Source organism: Pipistrellus hanaki (genome assembly GCF_964339955.1).
Source record: "Pipistrellus hanaki genome assembly, chromosome: 21".
Taxonomy (NCBI): Eukaryota; Metazoa; Chordata; class Mammalia; order Chiroptera; family Vespertilionidae; genus Pipistrellus; species Pipistrellus hanaki.
This window is the reverse complement of record NC_140523.1, coordinates 2,745,947-2,764,354: the sequence shown is the minus strand read 5'-3', so window position 1 is coordinate 2,764,354 and position 18,408 is coordinate 2,745,947. Positions and strand designations below refer to the sequence as shown.

General features: G+C 46.8%; 1 protein-coding gene across 1 annotated transcript in view; it reads right to left on the bottom strand.

Moving 5' to 3' along the window:
- Positions 1–18,408, bottom strand: part of CHD2 (chromodomain helicase DNA binding protein 2) — a 69,169-nt gene that overhangs the window by 22,195 nt on the left and 28,566 nt on the right. Inside the window, 14 exon segments of the mRNA XM_084869005.1 lie at positions 823–993; positions 3,479–3,571; positions 4,043–4,139; positions 5,039–5,187; positions 6,250–6,399; positions 7,502–7,573; positions 8,455–8,607; positions 9,308–9,470; positions 11,179–11,367; positions 12,657–12,847; positions 13,945–14,034; positions 15,486–15,702; positions 16,541–16,665; positions 18,101–18,279. Coding sequence (XP_084725131.1) covers positions 823–993; positions 3,479–3,571; positions 4,043–4,139; positions 5,039–5,187; positions 6,250–6,399; positions 7,502–7,573; positions 8,455–8,607; positions 9,308–9,470; positions 11,179–11,367; positions 12,657–12,847; positions 13,945–14,034; positions 15,486–15,702; positions 16,541–16,665; positions 18,101–18,279 — 2,039 coding nt within the window.

Sequence of the window (18,408 nt, the reverse complement as noted above, 5' to 3'; positions counted from 1 at the left end):
GGGACAGGCACTCCCCCCCGAGAAGTGTGAACTCTAAGAAGGAAAATGGAATGCAAGCGTTGGAATTGCAAGTTTACGTTCACTTCCTTGGACTTCGTTTGCTATTTGTAAAAAATGGGGACAACAGCCCCTTTATCCAGGGTTCTCAAAGGGTTCAATGAATGAGTAAGTTTAAATGCTCTAGGCTCGGTGGTTGGCAAACCGTGGCTCTCGAGCCACATGCATGCGGCTCTTTGGCCCCTTGAGTTTTTAACAAAGGCCAGCGTAGGAGTGCCCCCCGATTATGTTAATAACAATGTACCTACCAATAGAGTTTAAGTTTAAAAAAAAATGTGGCTCTCAAAAGACATTTCAATCATTGCGCTGTTGATATTTGGCTCTGCTGACTAATGAGTTTGCCAACCCACTGCCCTAGCTTATGCCTGTGAGTCTTTAGCAGATAGTCGCTACTCTTAGCTGCTACTGAGTTATGATTTACTAAGATCTTGGGCAAACTTCCAGTCTATTATAATCTCCCAACAAACTGGGTACTAATGTTGTTGCAAAAGTCAAATGCGACAGTGCCCCTATCGGAGAACAGTTCTACAGTCTCCTACAACACTCTCCAATCCTGAATTGGATAACCTGCTGCATTAACCTCAGGTGAGCCAGGAGCCCCAGGCACTTCCTCATTCCTCTGCTGGGTTTCCCCCGAGAGAGACTCTGCCCTGGAGCCCGCAGGTCGGGCAGCAGCAACGCAAGGCCCCTTGCAAGGACACCGGGCACTCCTGCAGCGTCAAGAGCCTCAGGCGGAGTATCCTCTCTCCCGCCTCCCTCGGTTACCTTCTTGGTGGAACTCCGGATCCGGGGCAGCATGTAGATCTCCTCCAGCTCCTTCTGCCGCTCCTCCTCCTCCACGCGCTTCCTCTGGTCCTCGGGGATGATCTCGTCCCAGTCCCTGTGCGGACGCTCCTCCAGCTCCTCCTCGTCCTCCATGGTGGCGAAATTGGCGACCTGAGGTTTCAACGCACGGACAACTGAGATTCCTCTGGTTTCCAAGGAACATCCACTATAATCTCAAACTCAGTGTTTTGTTTCTTTTTGGTTTTTTGGGTTTTTTTTTTTGTTTTTTAAATATATTTTATTGATTTTTTTTACAGAGAGGAAGAGAGAGGGATAGAAAGCTAGAAACATCGATGAGAGAGAGCCATCGATCAGCTGCCTCTTGCACACCCCCACCGGGGATATGCCCGCAACCAAGGTACATGCCCTTGACCGGAATCGAACCCGAGACCCCTCAGTCCCCAAGCCGACGCTCTATCCATTGAGCCAAACCGGTCTCGGCTCAAACTCAGTGTTTTTAATCTGAAGATGCCATGACTAATAAGGGAGTCCTGTGATATTACATAATCAAAGAGTCGACTTTCTACTAATCTCCCCCCCCAACCCGCCCCAGAAATCAATTTGCCACATCCTTAAGGTCATCAGAAATTTTACTGAAAAGTAGGGAAGCAGATATAAAGTGTCTTAAAGTTTAACTGAAATATATGTTGACACACTGCGGACCAGTAGTTTTATTGCCAACTTTACCCAGCGGCCAGATAAGTATTGAACGAGTACAAAGAACGTTTTACATAAATGTTAAAGGCACGCTTTAAAATTGAATACCCATGCTGAAACTGGTTTGGCTCAGTGGATAGAGCGTCGGCCTGCGGACCGAAGGGTCCCGGGTTCGATTCCGGTCAAGGGCATATAGTACATTGGTTGCGGGCACATCCCCGTTTGAGGGATGTGCAGGAGACAGCTGGTCGGTGTTTCTCTCTCATCCACGTTTCTGGCTCTCTATCTCTCTCCCTTCCTCTCTGTGAAAAATCAATAAAATATATTTTTTTTAAAAATAAAAATTGAATACCCATTGCATTTTGAAATTATTTATTACATGTTCTTACAAGCTAATATCTTTTTAAAGTATGAGACTTTGTAAAGCACTGCGTAATATGAAGTGAGAATTCTCGGGATCTGTCCGCAATGCCTGTTTATCTCTCCCTCCCACCCTCACCCCCCCACCCACCCCCCCCCTCTCTCTCTCTCTCTCTCTCTCTCTCTCTCTATATATATATATATATATATATATATATATATATACACGCGCGCGCGCGCACACACACACACACACACACATATATATATATATATACACATACATACATATATATGTGTATACACACAGACGATATATTATAAAATTATACACCTGGAACTTATATAACTTTATTAACCAATGTCATCACCCCAATAAATTCAATTTTTTTAAATAAAAGGGCCTTAGAAAAGCCAGAGTCACCAGTAATGTGACTTAATACTCATAACATTCTGACCAGGACAGCGTCGTGAAGATTTCTTCTGCTTAAGAACGGAGCGGCAGTCACAGAGGTGGGGTCGGGCGGACACACTAACAATTCCCCTCCCCTCTAAGACGCGTGACATCAGGCACCAGAGCTCTCTGACCCATCCTCAGCTCCTCCCCTGCTCTCCCGCCGAGACAGCTCTGCCTGTGGCCAACCTTGACCCTCATTCCATCCTGCTTCCTTCCAAACCCTTCACCCAGTTCTCCCTCCATCCTAACGGCAGACTCTACTATGCTTAACCACCTCTGTCACCTGCTTCAAACTAACCATGGTCAATCCTTTCAACCACGACCTCTCTCTTTGTTTTTTTAATTGATTTTTCGAGAGGAAGGGAGAGAGAGAGATAGAAACATCAAGGATGAGAGAGAATCATGGATCAGCTGCCTCCTGCACGCCCCCTACTGGGGATCGAGCCCGCAACCCAGGCATGTGCCCTGACCGGGAACCAAACCCTGACCTCCTGATTCACAGGCCAACAACGCTCAACCACTGAGCCACACCGGCCAGGCCTCACTTGCAACTGGGAAGCCTTTTGTCTCTTTGACCCGCCTCCGCCTCCAGAGCCAGTCTCACCTTGGGATTACCGGCTGCTCCGATTTCTCTGACCTCACGGATCTCGGGAGGGTCTCGTATGACCCTGCTGACTGGCTCCAGAGTGAAGCCAAGGCCGTATTTTCTAAATTCAGCTCTACTCCCCTATCAGATTGCTCCTGGCAAGCCCCGGCCGCACCCGCGGCTGTGGCAAATCTTTTCCACTCCTCGGCCAACACCTCATTTATTTCACTGGTCACTAAGGGTACTTTCCCTTCTCTCTCCACGGTGGCTCCTTCCGCTTCTTCTATCGCCACCATTTTGAAGAAGTGGCGATAGAAGAAGTTCAAGTTTAAAAAAATGTGGCTCTCCAAAGAAATGTCAGCCGTTGTGCTGTTGGTATTTGGCTCTGTGGACGAATGAGTTTGCCGACCGCTGGGCTAGAGAGTGGCACTGGGCTGACAGAGCGCCTGGCTTCCAGAAAGTTCTATCATCCGGCATTAGTTATTACCGAACAGTGAATCAGCGCTAAGAACCTTCTCCCACGAGGATGCTTATACCTTAAATTGTGACAGGAGCTCATCGGTGGCACTTGTGGACACTTCATTCTCTCTGGTTTCAGCCAAGCGCAGAATTTCATCTATATCCATCTCCTGGGAGAAGAACAGCAACACAAGTATGGTAAGAAGGCAACACAGGTATGGTAAGAAGGCAACAGTAAGGTCTGCACACGCCGACAATGTTCGCTGCAAATAAACCAGCTCTCTTTTCCGTTATCCCCTTTTTAATCTTCTTTTATAGCCTCAACTTTACGCTGTTTACATTGAATGCTTCCAACCGTTACTTATACAAATAAGGTGAAACTTCAGAAACTACAAGAAATGAAAACGGAATAAAAAAAAAAAAAGACCAAAGATGGAATCCTCAAATGCTTTTTTCTCATTCTTTCCTATTCAAAAGAGCTTTGAACTTTATTTGAAAAGACAAAGACAAAAACAAAACAAAACAACCTATGTCCTTTAAGTAGTTACTGCTGCTTAACAGAAGCCCGTAACAGGCTCAGAATCCGCTTCCCAAATACTGTGGCTCACCAGAAACGCTTTCTCTCCTTGGTAATTAATTACCTGAGGCTCTGACTCCTCCCCTTCAATTTCTTTGAAAAGATCCTCTGCTCCAAATTTCAAAATAGCTGTCAGCTCTTCTTTATTAAAAGGATTTGAACTGTAAAAGTTAAAAGGCATGCGATTGTAATCTCTTAGGAATATCAATTAAGCTCTACTCCAGATCTACTAGGGGGCCCAATTACTGGTGAAAAATGCAAATTCTGCCGTAAGAAAAATGATCTCTCAGACATTTCATGTTTTTGTCCACAGGATGGGACTGTGGTGGCAACCCTCAGCCAGCAGAAGACTAGGACATCAACCCGTTTCCTGTTGGCTCATCCGTCACGTGGTTGGGTGAGACTGGTAATGAGCGACATGAAAGAAGACAGTTCTCTCTGTGTTCTTTGACTCAGAAAGTTACCATTCGCCTGTAGGCCAATAGGAAGGAACCACAGTGCTTCTACCCAGGTTGCTCTCTAAAGGGACTTTGGCCCCATGAGTGTGGCTCTTCCACAAAACACCACGGCCTGGGCGAGTCTACGTTGAGGAAGTGGCGTTAGAAGAAGTTTAAGTGTAAAAAAATGTGGCTCTCCCAAGAAATGTCCATCGTTGTCCTGTTGATAATTGGTTCTGTGGACTCATGAGTTTGCTGACCAACTGGCTCAGTGGATAGAGCATCGGCCTGCGGACTGAAGGGTCCCAGGTTTGATTCCAGTCGAGGGCACATGCCTGGGTTGTGGTGGGTTCAATCCCCAGTGGGGGATGTGCAGGAGGCAGCCAATCAATGGTTCTCTCTCATCATGGATGTTTCTATCTCCCTCTCCCTTCCTCTCTGAATCCAATAAAAATATATATATAAAATATAAATATAAGGAAGCACTGTCATCCTGCAGCCTCAGTGCGGCCTGTTTCTCGGGAATCAAAGGCCTCATGTCTGTTGTGCAAAACCCCCTCCCAGAAGAGTGAATGCCCCGAGTGTGGATGGGGCCCCGCTGGCCTCCCGGCCCCGGCACTCACTTGGACCGCCCCGAGTTGTTTTCCAGGACCGTCCGGCCGGTGGTGTCCATGCGCTGGATCACCAGGTGGTCCAGGACCATCTTCTTCTTGGCCCGCTCTATGATCTCTTCCTCCACGGTCCCCTTGGTAACCAGGCGGTAAATGTTTACCTGCAGGAAAAGGAAATGTCATGTGTATGCCCCATTATACACAAAAGGAGGTCACCTCCGTCCGAGATCAGGATGCACCAAAAAGGACTGTAAGCCGTAAGCCCTCCGTCCACACAGACCTAAGCAGAGGCCGTATTTTTACCACCTGCAGCAAGGTTGCATTCTCAAATGAATCTGCCTTCAAGGACTTTTGACACGGCCTTGTTCTAATCATAAAGATCTTACTGAGGAATAATCCATTTCACCAAAACGGGGTCTGTGGCTGAGCAGGGAATTTAAGAGTTACCCTCTGCCGAAACCGGTCTGGCTCAGTAGATAGAGTGTAGGCCTGAGGACTGAAAGGTCCCAGGTTCGATTCCGGTCAAGGGCATGTACCTTGGTTGCGGGCACATCCCCAGTAGGGGGTGTGCAGGAGGCAGCTGGTCAATGATTCTCTCTCATCGATGTTTCTAACTATCTCTCTCCCTTCCTCTCTGTAAAAAAAAATTAATAAAATATATAAAATAAAATAAAAAGACCATCCTGAACAACGTTAGAATATTTACCACCAACTTTTCCATAGTAACAGAGGAAAAAATGTTCAGCTCCAGGTCTTTGTATCACATGCCTTTTTAGGATAAACTAGAAAGTCACTGGTGATGTACTTTTTTATTTTTTTTTATTTTTTTATTTTTAATATATTTTATTGATTTTTTTTACAGAGAAGAAGGGAGAGGGATAGAGAGCTAGAAACACTGATGAGAGAGAAACATCGACCAGCTGCCTCTTGCACACCCCCTACTGGGGATGTGCCCGCAACCAAGGTACATGCCCTTGACCGGAATCGAACCTGGGACCTTTCAGTCCGCAGACCAACGCTCTATCCACTGAGCCACACCGGTTTTGGCTGATGTACTTTTTTAAACAGAGAAAGAGAGCAATTCCGTAATAGGCTGTCAGACACCTCCCCTTGGGAAATGAAGCTAAAGAGGAAAAAGCCTTTTACGAAACACCCCGAAAGGCCCGCAAACCCCTCCGACCCCCCCACCACGCAACACCCAGAAGCCCCTCCCTCCCCCTGACCTGCTTCTTCTGGCCGATCCTGTGGGCGCGGGCCTGGGCCTGCAGGTCGTTCTGGGGGTTCCAGTCCGAGTCGAAGATGACCACCGTGTCCGCGGAGGCCAGGTTGATCCCCAGGCCGCCGGCCCTCGTGGAGAGCAGGAAGCAGAAGTCCTGTGAGCAACGCAACACGCGTGACTTGACGCAGGGGCCTTCTCACACAGCGCCCCGTCCGACCGACCGACCGACCGACCGACCGACGGGCCCCGACGCCCCAAAACCCCTGCAGGGGCGGAGCAAGGTAACCCCAGGGTGGGGTTTGCAGAAGGCAGCAGAGGAATGCTTCTCTTCCATCATTGATGTTTCTATCTCTCCCCCCCTCTCCCTTCCTCTCTGAAATCAATTAAAAAATATATTTAAAAAACAAAACAAGCCGAAACCGGTATAGCTCAATGGACAGAGCGTCGGCTTGGGGACTGAAGGGACCCGGGTTAAATTTCGGTCAAGGGCATGTACCTTGGTTGCGGGCATATCCCCAGTAGGGGGTGTGTAAGAGGCAACTGATCCATGACTCTCTCTCATCGATGTTTCTAACTCTCTATCTCTCTCCCTCCCTCTCTGTACAAAATCAATAAAACATATTAAAAAAAATAAAATTAAAAAATAAAAAAAAAATAGTCAGCCACAGTGCAGCACAGGGTCCAGCTGCTTTGAGACGTGGCAAATGTACTTTTCAAGACCGGAAGTCTTGGAAAGTACAGATCAGAAGCTTCTGATATTAACATATAGCTCAATAATAAAAGCGTGATATGCTAATTAGACCAGATGTCCTTCCAGGTGAAGCCGGAACTGTGAGGGAAGCCCGGGTCCCGGGTGCCGGCAGCCGGGGGAAGGCAGGCCTACCTCGTGCACGAATTTCGTGCACCGGGCCTCTAGTATCCCAGCATGACCCTGCTGGCCAGCCCTGCCCCTTTGCCTGGCTGCTCTCCTAGGCCCAGACACTTGGTATCTGGAAGTCACTAGAGAAAACTCCGGAGGCCTGTCGTCAGCCCACACCAGGGGGATACAGAGCATGTATATGCTCTCCTGGAGTGACCATGAGTCGCCAAGACATCTTTCACTGAAGTGACTTCTCGTTGCCCTCGCAGGAGGGCTACCACCAGGAACTGTTCTGGAAACAGAACGTATTAGCCCAGCAAGGCTTTGCCCCCGGGGACACCGAGCCCAAGCCAACCCCAGGAACAGAGCCGTGTCCCCCCCCCCCCGCCCCACGTACCTCAGAACCGTCGGCATTGAAGTGGTCCAGTGCCTGCTTCCGGATCTCCCCCTTGATGGAACCATCCAGACGCTGTAAAGACAAGCCACAAGGAAGTCATGAGGCAGGAGGACCGGCTGCAATCGGAAGAGGCACCGGACTGGAAACCTTTTATCAGCGCGACACCGGCCGGGTAAAAATAGCTGGAATGCGCTGGCGAGGTGCTGGCGGCTGTGCTTAAGCGGCAGAATACCCTTGCCCCAAGCTCTCCGGTTACAAAGTCAAGGTCAGGAGGCTGCGAATCAAAGGGCTATGTGGGTTTATCCCGGGATCAGAATGGCTGCCAGGACCCATAAGGAAGAGGCAAGCCACGCTGAGCTTCGAGGCTTTGATGCTTCCGCATCGGCGGACATGAAGAGACAAGGCAATACCAGCCTGGTCACCTAGTGACACAGCTCCCGCCGAAAACGATGCTTCTTGACTAATGTAACTAGAGTTGCCCCGTTCTTTGTCCCTTCTTTCTTTTTTGGTACCTTGGTTGCGGGCACATCCCCAGTAGGGAGTGTGCAAGAGGCAGCTGGTCGATGTTTCTCTCTCGTCGACGTTTCTAGCTCTCTATCTCTCTCCCTTCCTCTCTGTAAGAAAAATCAATAAAATATATTTTAAAAAAAAGAAAAGAAAAAAAAAGATTGATTTCTTAGAGTGGAAGGGAGAGGGAGAGAGAGAGAGAGAGAAACATCAATGTGAGAGAGACGCATCGATCGGCTGCCTCCCGTACGATCCAGCCTGCAACTGAGGTGTGCGTCCTTGACCGGCATTGAACCTGGGTAAAAATTAAGGCGGCCCTGGAACCTTAATCTCAGCTTGTGTCCTCCTTCAGGGTAACTTAGCCAAACAGAGCACAGTACCCAGAGGAGGCGGGGGGGGAGGGGGACGGGAGGGGGAGCAGAGCGTCCCATCGCTGAGCGCCTCACCTGGAAGGGATAGTGCTTGATGGTCAGGTACTCGGCCAGGATGTCCAGCATCCGCACCATCTGGGAGAAGATGAGGACGCGGTTCCCCCGCTCCCGCAGCCTGGTCAGCAGCTTGTCTAAGAGGATCAGCTTCCCGCTGCTCCGGATCAGCGACTGGAAATGGACAAGACATCCCGGCGTTCAAGACGCTCCACCCTCCATCTCTACGAGCTCACTTGCTTCAAATCACAGTGAAGCCTCCTGCCTCCTAAAATGCTCTTTATGCCGAAACCGGTGTGGCTCAGTGGGTAGAGCATCGGCCTGCGGACTGAAAGGTCCCGGGTTCGATTCCGGTCAAGGGCATGTACCTTGGTTGCGGGCACATCCCCAGTAGAGGGTGTGCCGCAAGAGGCAGCTGATCGATGATTCTCTCTCATCAATGTTTCTAACTCTCTCTCTCTCTCTCTCTCCTTTCCTCTCTGTAAAAAATCAATAAAATATATATTTTTAAATGCTCTTTATCTGTTATCGGTAACAATGATTTCAGATTTTTTTCCTAGCTGTTGTTATTGTTAATTCTTCCCATCGATTTTTAGAGAGAATGGAAGGGAGAGGGAGAGGGAGAGAAACATCGATGTGAGAGAGTCACATCAATGGGTTGCCTCCCGCACGCACTGCGACCAGGGTGGGGATGAAGCCCGCAGCCGAGGTCCGTGCTCTTGATGGGAATCGAACCTGGGACCCTTCAGTCTGCGGACCAACGCTCTATCTATCCACTGAGCCGCACTGGATCGGGCTTAAAGCTTCTTTCGATAGCGCCTACGGAAACTGAGGCGTCCCTGAGGAAGTCACAGTGAGCAAGGCAGGCACGCACCAGGAGGATCTCCTGCCCGTTCTCCCTCTCGTTGTCCTCGGGCGGCTTGATCAGGTAGCAGTGGTTGCAGCATTTTTTCAGCTCCATCACGATGTTCAGGAAGCCAGACGTGCTGCCTCTGGTGCCTTTGGCGAGAGCCTTGTAATTCCTGGTCAGGATCCACCTGCGAGGCACAGGCGACAGTGCTGTCAACCGATTCAAACAAGGAGCTGGGGTCGTCTCTGAGATACCGACATTGAACCCGAGTCTTGACGAACCCTCTACAGTCATCTGTGGATGCACAGGGAACGAGGCATCCGGTGTAAAATATGAAATGATGCCACGGAGCCGGGATCAACAAATATCCAGGCTGTGAGGAAAATCTATTCGACAGACTCAACTTCTTCACTCAAAGAATTTACAAAATATAGCCGAAACCGGTTTGGCTCAATGGATAGAGGGTCGGCTTGGGGACTGAAGGGACCCAGGTTCGATTCCGGTCAAGGGTATGTACCTTGGTTGCGGGCATATCCCCAGAAGGGGATAATGTGCAAGAGGCAGCTGATCGATGACTCTCTCTCATCGATGTTTCTAGCTCTCTATCTCTCTCCCTTCCTCTCTGTACAAAATCAATAAAATATATATTTTTTTAAAAATTTACAAAAAATAAACTTAAGTGATACGCCAACCAGTCACAATGTATGGGGCTTACGTAGATCCCAATGCAAAACAGCCAAGTGTGTGTGTGTGTGTGTGTGTGTGTGTGTGCGCGCGCGCGCGCACACATATTTATTACAACCAAGAAAATGTAAACACTCACTGGACATTATAAAAATATTAAGGAATTATTAATTTGTGAGGCATAACAGTATTGATGTTATGCTTAACTCTTTTTAATTGCGGTAGAGCTGACATATAAGATATTAGTTTTAAGGGTATCCATTATGACTCAGCGCTGTGTATATTGTGAAATGATCACAGTAAGTCTAGTTAATATACGTCACCATATAGTTACAATTTTCCCTTTTTAAGAGCCGCTCTTGTTAACTAAGTCACCATGCTATAAACTATATCCCCATGGTGTACTTACTTTTAACTGAAAGTCTGTATCTTTTGAACCCTTTGTCCATTTTGCTCAACCTACACACAATGTGTTCTCTGTAACTATGAGCTTGAGGTGACTTTTTAAACTCTATTTTGGAGTTTTATTTTTGCTTTTAAACATGCAGAAACATGTGTGATATGTACCTGGGATATACTTCAAATGATACATAGGTGGGAATGAGAATACAAAAGATCTGGCTGAGCTAGGATTGGCCAGGAGTCTTTAACTATTGAAGTTCAATTCCCGGTCAGAGCACATGCCAGGGTCCTGGGCTTGATCCCCAAGTGTTGGGCCTGCAGGAGGCAGCGGATCCATGATTCTCATCATTGATACTTCTATCTCCCTCCTGCCTTCCTCTCTGAAATCAATAAAAACGTATTTTTTTAAAAAAGCAAGGATAGCCCTAACCGGTGTGGCTCAGTGGATAGAGCATCGGCCTGCGGACTGAAGGGTCCCAGGTTGGATTCCGGTCAAGGGCATGGACCTTGGTTGCAGGCACATCCCCGCAAGGGGGTGTGCAGGAGGCAGCTGATGGACGTTTCTAACTCTTTATCCCTCTCCCTTTCTTTCTGTAAAAAAATCAATAAAATATATATATTTTTTTTAAAAAAAGCAAGGAGAATAAAAGTTCCTCTGACCATAAACAAACTGCTACTGAAATGTGTGCTGGGGCCTTGCTGAGAGAAGCAGCGGCTTTTGTCTACGGCCCGTGTCCAGGCTTCAGGGCACTAATCTCATGCCTAGTCGCCCCACCCAGCCGGTCACGGCCACGGCCACGGCCACGTACTTGTAATACTGCTTCTGGAGGGCCGACATCTCCACCCGGAGGATCTGCTCCACCTTGGCGGGCAGGGACTTCTCCACGTCCTTCTTCACCCTCCGCAGGAGGAAGGGCTCCAGCACCTTATGCAGGCTCTGGTAGCCGTTCTCACGCCCCTTCCCGTGATCCTCCTCAAAGTCTTCCCAGAACTCAAACCTGGGGATGGAACGGCCCAGTGTCACTTGGTCACACAGAAAGAGAAAAGCATTTTTGGCCGAAACCGGTTTGGCTCAGTGGATAGAGCGTCGGTCTGCGGACTGAAAGGTCCCGCCCGGGTTCGATTCCGGTCAAGGGCATGTGCCTTGGTTGCGGACACATCCCCAGTAGGGGGTGTGCAAGAGGCAGCTGGTTGATGTTTCTCTTTCATAGACGTTTCTAGCTCTCTATCCCTCTCTCCTCCTCTCTGTAAAAAATCAATAAAATATATATTTTTTTAAAAATCAAAAAATAAAAATTAAAAAAAAATTAAAAAAGCATTTTTGCAACAAAAATTTCTTTTGAAATAAAATGGGGGGGGGGAAGGAATCTTCCCTATAAGGACAGATAAACTTTATATATTTATTAGCTCTTGAATATGAGAGAGGTAAACCAATGGGTTATTAGTTCATCAGTCTACACTGCATAAAGGTTTCCAACTTTGAGACAGCATCCAGCGGTCACAAAATTTTAGCGTATCATTTCAATCAAGAGTCAGTTATTGTATGAAAAATGCAGAAAGCGTAATCTTAATTCTTTGAAGAAGCTGCAATTTCTTAAGAAAGTAAGTTCATAGGTAAAATAATAACCCCTATTTTCCGGCATATAAGACGACTATTGAAACGAAAAAAAAGCCTGCTCAGATTGAGCAGAGTTAGAGAGGCGTTCTATTAAAAAAAAAAAAAGAACTGGTGTTGCCTCGGAAGTGGGGGGTAGTCTTATACAGCGAATATAGGCCTAAACCTATGTTTTAACTGTAAAATTAGGGGGGTCGTCTTATACGCCCAGCCGTCTTATACGCCAGGAAATACGGTAATTAGTGGCAGTATTGGAGCTGTCACTGCTCAGAGGAAAAAGTTACAAAGTTCCCGTCAGTAACTGTCACTGTTCCTACGTTCAAAAGTTAATGCTTGTGCCGGGACCGGTTTGGCTCAATGGATAAGAGCGTCGGCTTGGGGACTGAAGGGTCCCGGGTTCGATTCAGGTCAAGGGCATTTACCTTGGTTGCAGGCATATCCCCAGTAGGGGGTATGCAAGAGGCAGCTGATCGATGACTCTCTCTCATCGATGTTTCTAGCTATCTATCCCTCTCCCTTTCTCTCTGTATAAAAATCAATAAAAATATATTAAAAAAAAAAAAAAAAAAGTTAACGGTTGGAACAACAATAAACGAGATGACAGCCCTCTTGACAAAGCACCGGCATCTCGGACAGTCTCGCGTGTTTTGAAAGACGCGGGAGGGAGCTTACTTCTCCGGCATGATGAAGTGCAGCAGGGACCAGAGCTCTTTCAGGGAGTTCTGCAGAGGGGTCCCCGTAATCAGGAGCCGGTGGTTGGACTTGAAGTCGATCAGGGTTTTATACAACAGAGAGTCATCGTTCTTCAGCCGGTGGGCTTCGTCCACTCCCAGGAAGGCCCAGCTAATACTGCCCAGCACGGTCTAGAGCAAAAAAAAACAAAACACAACAAGCCACCAGGTCAGAAGGAAACCCACGAGGACTTGCAAGCGTTAACTTATCTCGGTACAAAATGCCATCGTGTGCCGAAGCCGGTGTGGCTCAGTGGATAGAGCACATGTGTCAAACACAAGGCCCGCGGGCCAAATCCAGCCCGCCAGGCCTTGCAATGTGGCCCGCACCGCGCTGTCACCACTGCACTCCGCTGTCAGTTTATGACATTGTCAGTTTATGACTGTTCAGTAAACCATTCGGCCCGCGATTTAGGCTGGATTTTAGATTTTGGCCCCTTCTCTGATTGAGTTCGACACCCCTAGGATAGAGCGTCGGCCTGCGGACTGAAAGGTCCCAGGTTCGATTCCGGTCAAGGGCATGTACATTGGTTGCGGGCACATCCCCGGTAGGGGGTGTGCAAGAGGCAGTGTGGCTCTTCCACAAAATACCACGTGCGGGTGTGCACATACAGTGCGATCGAAACTTCGTGGCCCATGCGCAGAAGTCAGTTTTCCGCCTGGGCGAGTCTATTTTGAGGAAGTGGCTCTAACACCGAGCCACACTCAAGGGGCCAAAGAGCCGCATGTGGCTCTCGAGCCGCGATTTGCCGACCACTGGACTAGGCGACCTAAGGTCCCCTTCAACAGTGAGTTTGTTTTTGTTGTTGTTTTAATAACCTTCATATTCACTGTGGATTTGTTTTGTTCATTCGTTTGCTTTTTTTAAAGAAAGAGAGAGAGCCGGGACCGGTTTAGCTCAATGGATAGAGCGTCGGCTTGGGGACTGAAGGGACCCAGGTTCGATTCCGGTCAAGGGCATGTACCTTGGTTGCAGGCATATCGCCAGTAGGGGGTGTGCAAGAGGCAACTGATTGATGACTCTCTCTCATCGATGTTTCTAACTCTCTATCTCTCTCCCTTCCTCTCTGTACAAAATCAATAAAATATATTTTAAAAAATTAAAAAAAATTAAAAAAAATAAAGAAAGAGAGAGAGAGGAGAAATAACATGGCAAGTGGGAAGTACACACCCCACCATTTAGACAAGTCACACTGCAAAATTGAGCCTTTTAGCTACCAATTACACACCTTGTCTTTTAAGAGGATTTCGTATGTTGTTATAAGTGCGTTGAATTTGAGCCGTTTGGTCTGAGAGTGAATCCACTCATACTCCCGTATCTACGAAAGAAAAGGGCAATTCAGCTACAATTTCCACGCTGGCCAGCCACTCTTATGACAGATGCAACAGAAACATTCCCAATCAAAACACTTTTAGAATTTAATAAATACCTTATACATTCTAACATGGCCTAATCAATGGAAGTATAAAAGCAGTTAAGAGTTAGGATTAAAAGGTCTATTTATCACTGAACAGCAAAAACTTGACTGCCAGAATTCAAATACATTGTCATTTCCTTTCGCCCCTGCAGCCCCAACACAACTGACCAAAAAAAAATGCATTTCATCAGCAATTTAACCCTCAAAATGGGAATTTTCTTAAGGAAATATAATCTGCTTATTTTCTTGGACAGGGCACTACTTTTATAAGCAAGCCAAACAAACTCCAACCACTAGGGAGGGTCAGAAATTTCATGAATCACAGAGCAGACGAATATAGGCCCCAAGAAAAAGGGAGGCTTAACCCTGGCCGGTTTGGCTCAGTGGATTGAGCATCGGCCTGTGGACTGAAAGGTCCCAGGTTCGATTCCTGTCGGGAGCATGTACCTTGGTTGCGAGCACAACCCCAATAGGAGGCGTGCAAGAGGCAGCTGATCGATGATTCTCTCTCATCGATGTTTCTAACTCTCTATCCCTCTCTCTTTCTCTCTGTAAAAAATCAATAAATTATTTAAAAAAAAAAAAAAATCAGTTACTACCAAGGAAAGATTTAAGTTTCCAATGTTTAAGTCTGATAAAAGGCAAAGCTCACTTCTGGCCCATTGTCCTTTCCTCTTATTCCTTTCTTATAAGTCATGCAATTTTAATTACTTTTCTTTTTTTAAAAATTTTTATATATATTTTTTAAGGACAGTTGCAACCTCACCATGTTCAAAGATTGGGAAACACACACTTAAGAGCTTGATTACATTCGGTAATATCTCTCTGCTCAAACAGCTAAGATAATATTAACATTCCACAAAGTATTAGCTCCTTACAATCCTTCATAAATAAGGGGGTCTTAGCCAAAACCGGTTTGGCTCAGTGGACTGAGCGTCGGCCTGCGGACTGGAAGGTCCCAGGTTCCATTCCGGTCAAGGGCATGTACCTTGGTTGCGGACACATCCCCAGTAGGGGGTGTGCAGGAGGCGGCTGATCGATGTCTCTCTCTCATTGATATTTCTAACTCTCTATCCCTCTCCCTTCCTCTCTGTGGAAAAATCAATAAAATATATATATATATAAAAAATACTGCAATCCAACCAAGAGATTCCCCTTCGTGTACTTTCCTTAAACATACGCATGTTTGACAGAATATCTGGGTTGCATTTTTTTCCGATACATACATCCCCCCACTTAGCAGGGGGCACAGCACAGAACCGTAACTTTCCCAAACGCTGTAATGGCGTTTAGGTCAGTTCCCCCAACACATTCATAACACACAGTCTACCCCGATGCTCTTGTTTACACACCGTATTTCTGCTCATCAGGTCCCCTATGTAAACCACTACGTTAATCTCTGGTGCCCAGATCTCAAACTCCCTCTGCCATGAGGTGAGGGTGGATAAAGGGACGACTATAAGAAAGGGGCCGTACAGCTGGTGCTGGTGGAACAGGTAGGAGAGGAATGATATGGTCTGGATGGTCTTTCCTAGGCCCATTTCATCCGCAAGGATTACACTGTTGCTTCTGCGGGAAGAAAGAAAAAAACACAAAAAACATCATCAGTTCACAAAAAAAAAAAAAAAAAAAAAAAAAAAGAGCAAGGATGCCAAGGACCCATGATTATCACCAAGCAAAAAACGCTTCTGTATTTCCTCTCACCTGCAATTCAATCTCCTACATAAGAGAAAGTGGAGCCCTAGCTGGTGTGGCTCAGTGGATAGAGCGTCGGACTGCGGACAGAAGGGTCCCATGTTTGATTCCGGTCAAGGGCGTGTACCATGGTTACAGGCACATCCCCAGTGGGGGGGTTTGCAGGAGGCAGCTGATCGATGTTTCTCTCTCATTGATGTTTCTAGCTCTCTATCTCTCTCTCTTCCTCTCTGTAAAAAAAAAAAAAAAAAAATCAATAAAATATGTTTTTTAAAAAATAAAATCGATAAAAAGAAAGTGGCAGCTATAAACAGAGTGACAAGTGATCGAAGCATGATCAAGACTTAGATTAGGCCTAGCCGGTTTTGCTCAGTGGATAGAGCGTCGGCCTGTGAACTCAAGGGACCCAGGTTCCATTCTGGTCAAGGGCATGGACCTTGGTTGCGGGCACATCCCCAGTGGGGGGTTTGCAGGAGGCAGCTGATGGATGTTTCTCTCTCATCGGCGTTTCTAACTCCCTATCCCTCTCCCTTCCTCTCTGGAAAAAAAAAAAATCGATAAAATTTTTAAAAAAAAAACAAAACGGCAGACTTCTCTCAATCACATAATTTTAAAATTTCTACAACGCACGGTACAAAGAAGTGACTCTTCGCCTCTAGCCGTAAAGAAGCCAAACACAGCACAGAACGGTTCGGACATCTTGTCTACCTACTTGCACCAGGAATGAGCGAGCCAGTTGAGACCCTCTAGCTGGTAGTCCCGGAGCTCCAGATTCTCGCCTCCTAAATATGCCGGCTGTTTCTTTAACGCCACGAATCGTGGTCTCTGCTTCAGGGCCTGAAAAAAGGAGATGAACCAAGCCCTGGGTCAGAAAAAAAAATCTCTCTTCCTGTTCCTGTGCTAAAATGCTACTGGCCATGACTGACGTGTTTCAGTGCCAGAGCGTAAAAATTCAAACTCCACACCTGAACCCGCCACCCACCACGACTCCTTTCTCTGTGGTCCACGGTCCCAAACCACGTGGCTCCCGGGTGCCATAACCTGGATGTCAACCTCTCCGAGACAGAGCTCAGGCCTTACTTATACTTTTATTTACTAAAGAGCCAAGGACACTACTTTATTATTTTTTCTTATGCAAACTTTATCAAAATCCCCCCCAAATTTTTTTTAACGGAAATAGAAAATACAATTCCACAATTCACATGAAACAGAAAAGACCATGAATAGCCAAATCAATCTTGAGGTGGGGGGGAAAAATAAAGCTGGAGGCATCCTACCTCCTAATTCCAAAATATAGTACAAAGCTACAGTAATCAACACTGTATGGCACTGAGGACACCGCTTTAGAATGAATTCCAACGAAGGGAACGGTCGAGTGCGAACCATTAGCCAACAGAAAAGGTGATATGCTTAGTATCTAACTTAACATTGAGAGATGTTCCCCTTCCCATCCTTCCTCTTTAAAGTGTTCACATTATTTCACTCTGGCCTGCGTGGCTCAGCTGGCTGAGTGTTGTCCCAAGCCCCAAAAGGTCAGTGGTTCGATTACCTGGTGAAGGGCACATACCCATATGGCAGACTCCAGTGGGAAGCATGCAGGAGGCAGCCCATTAATGTTTCTCTCTCTTTGCCCCTCTCCCTTCTTTTCTCTCTAAAATCAATAAAACTTATTTCAAGCATTCTCTACAATATCCCTAATTAGATATGTAAATTATAAGATTCTATAAATTATAAGAGTAAAGAAGTCTGCCAAGACCAGTTTGGCTCAGTGGATAGAGCGCTGGCCTGCACACTCAAGGGTCCCAGGTTCGATTCCGGTCAAGGGCATGTACCTTGGTTGCGGGCACATCCCCAGTGGGAAGTGTGCAGGAGGCAGCTGACTGATGTTTCTCTCTCATCGATGTTTCTGACTCTATCTCTCTCCCTTCCTCTCTGAAAAAAAAATCAATAAAAGATATATTTTTTTAAAAAAAAACTTATTTCAAGTATTCTCTACAGTTATCTCTAATTACATATATAAATTATAAGATTCTATAAATTGTGAGATTCTATAAATAATAAGAGTGAAGAAGTCAGCAAAGCCTTCTTCTACTCATCCTCTCCTCTTATATTTCTTGGATGTGAAGGTTAATTCATTCATTTTCTTTTCATTCCCAAAATGGAAATTACCCCTTATTTAGGCAACAGTTTGTCTTCCCAACAGCTACGTGACCAGTCCTGTGTGTCAACCCATCTTCCCCCCGGAAACGCCCGAGTCTGCCCGGCACCACACCTTGCACTCTCTGGTGGGGATGGTCTTGGAGCTGTTCCGGCTGTGGAAGCTGTCGATGCAGCCCTGGAACTTCTTGCTGATCAGGGCTTCGTCCTCCCAGCTGCACTCCGAGTAGGGCAGGCCCATCCACTTGCATAGATACTCGGGTTCGTTAGAAGGAGCCGGCTTTCGACTGTGAGCTGTTTTCACGGATAAAAATGGACAGGTAAGCAAGCGGTCGTGCGGGGCCCATCTGCGTGTGGTGCTCCTGCGGCCATCCTGGCCAGTTTTTCAATAAATCCTTGCCTGCTTTTTTAAATTAAAAAAAA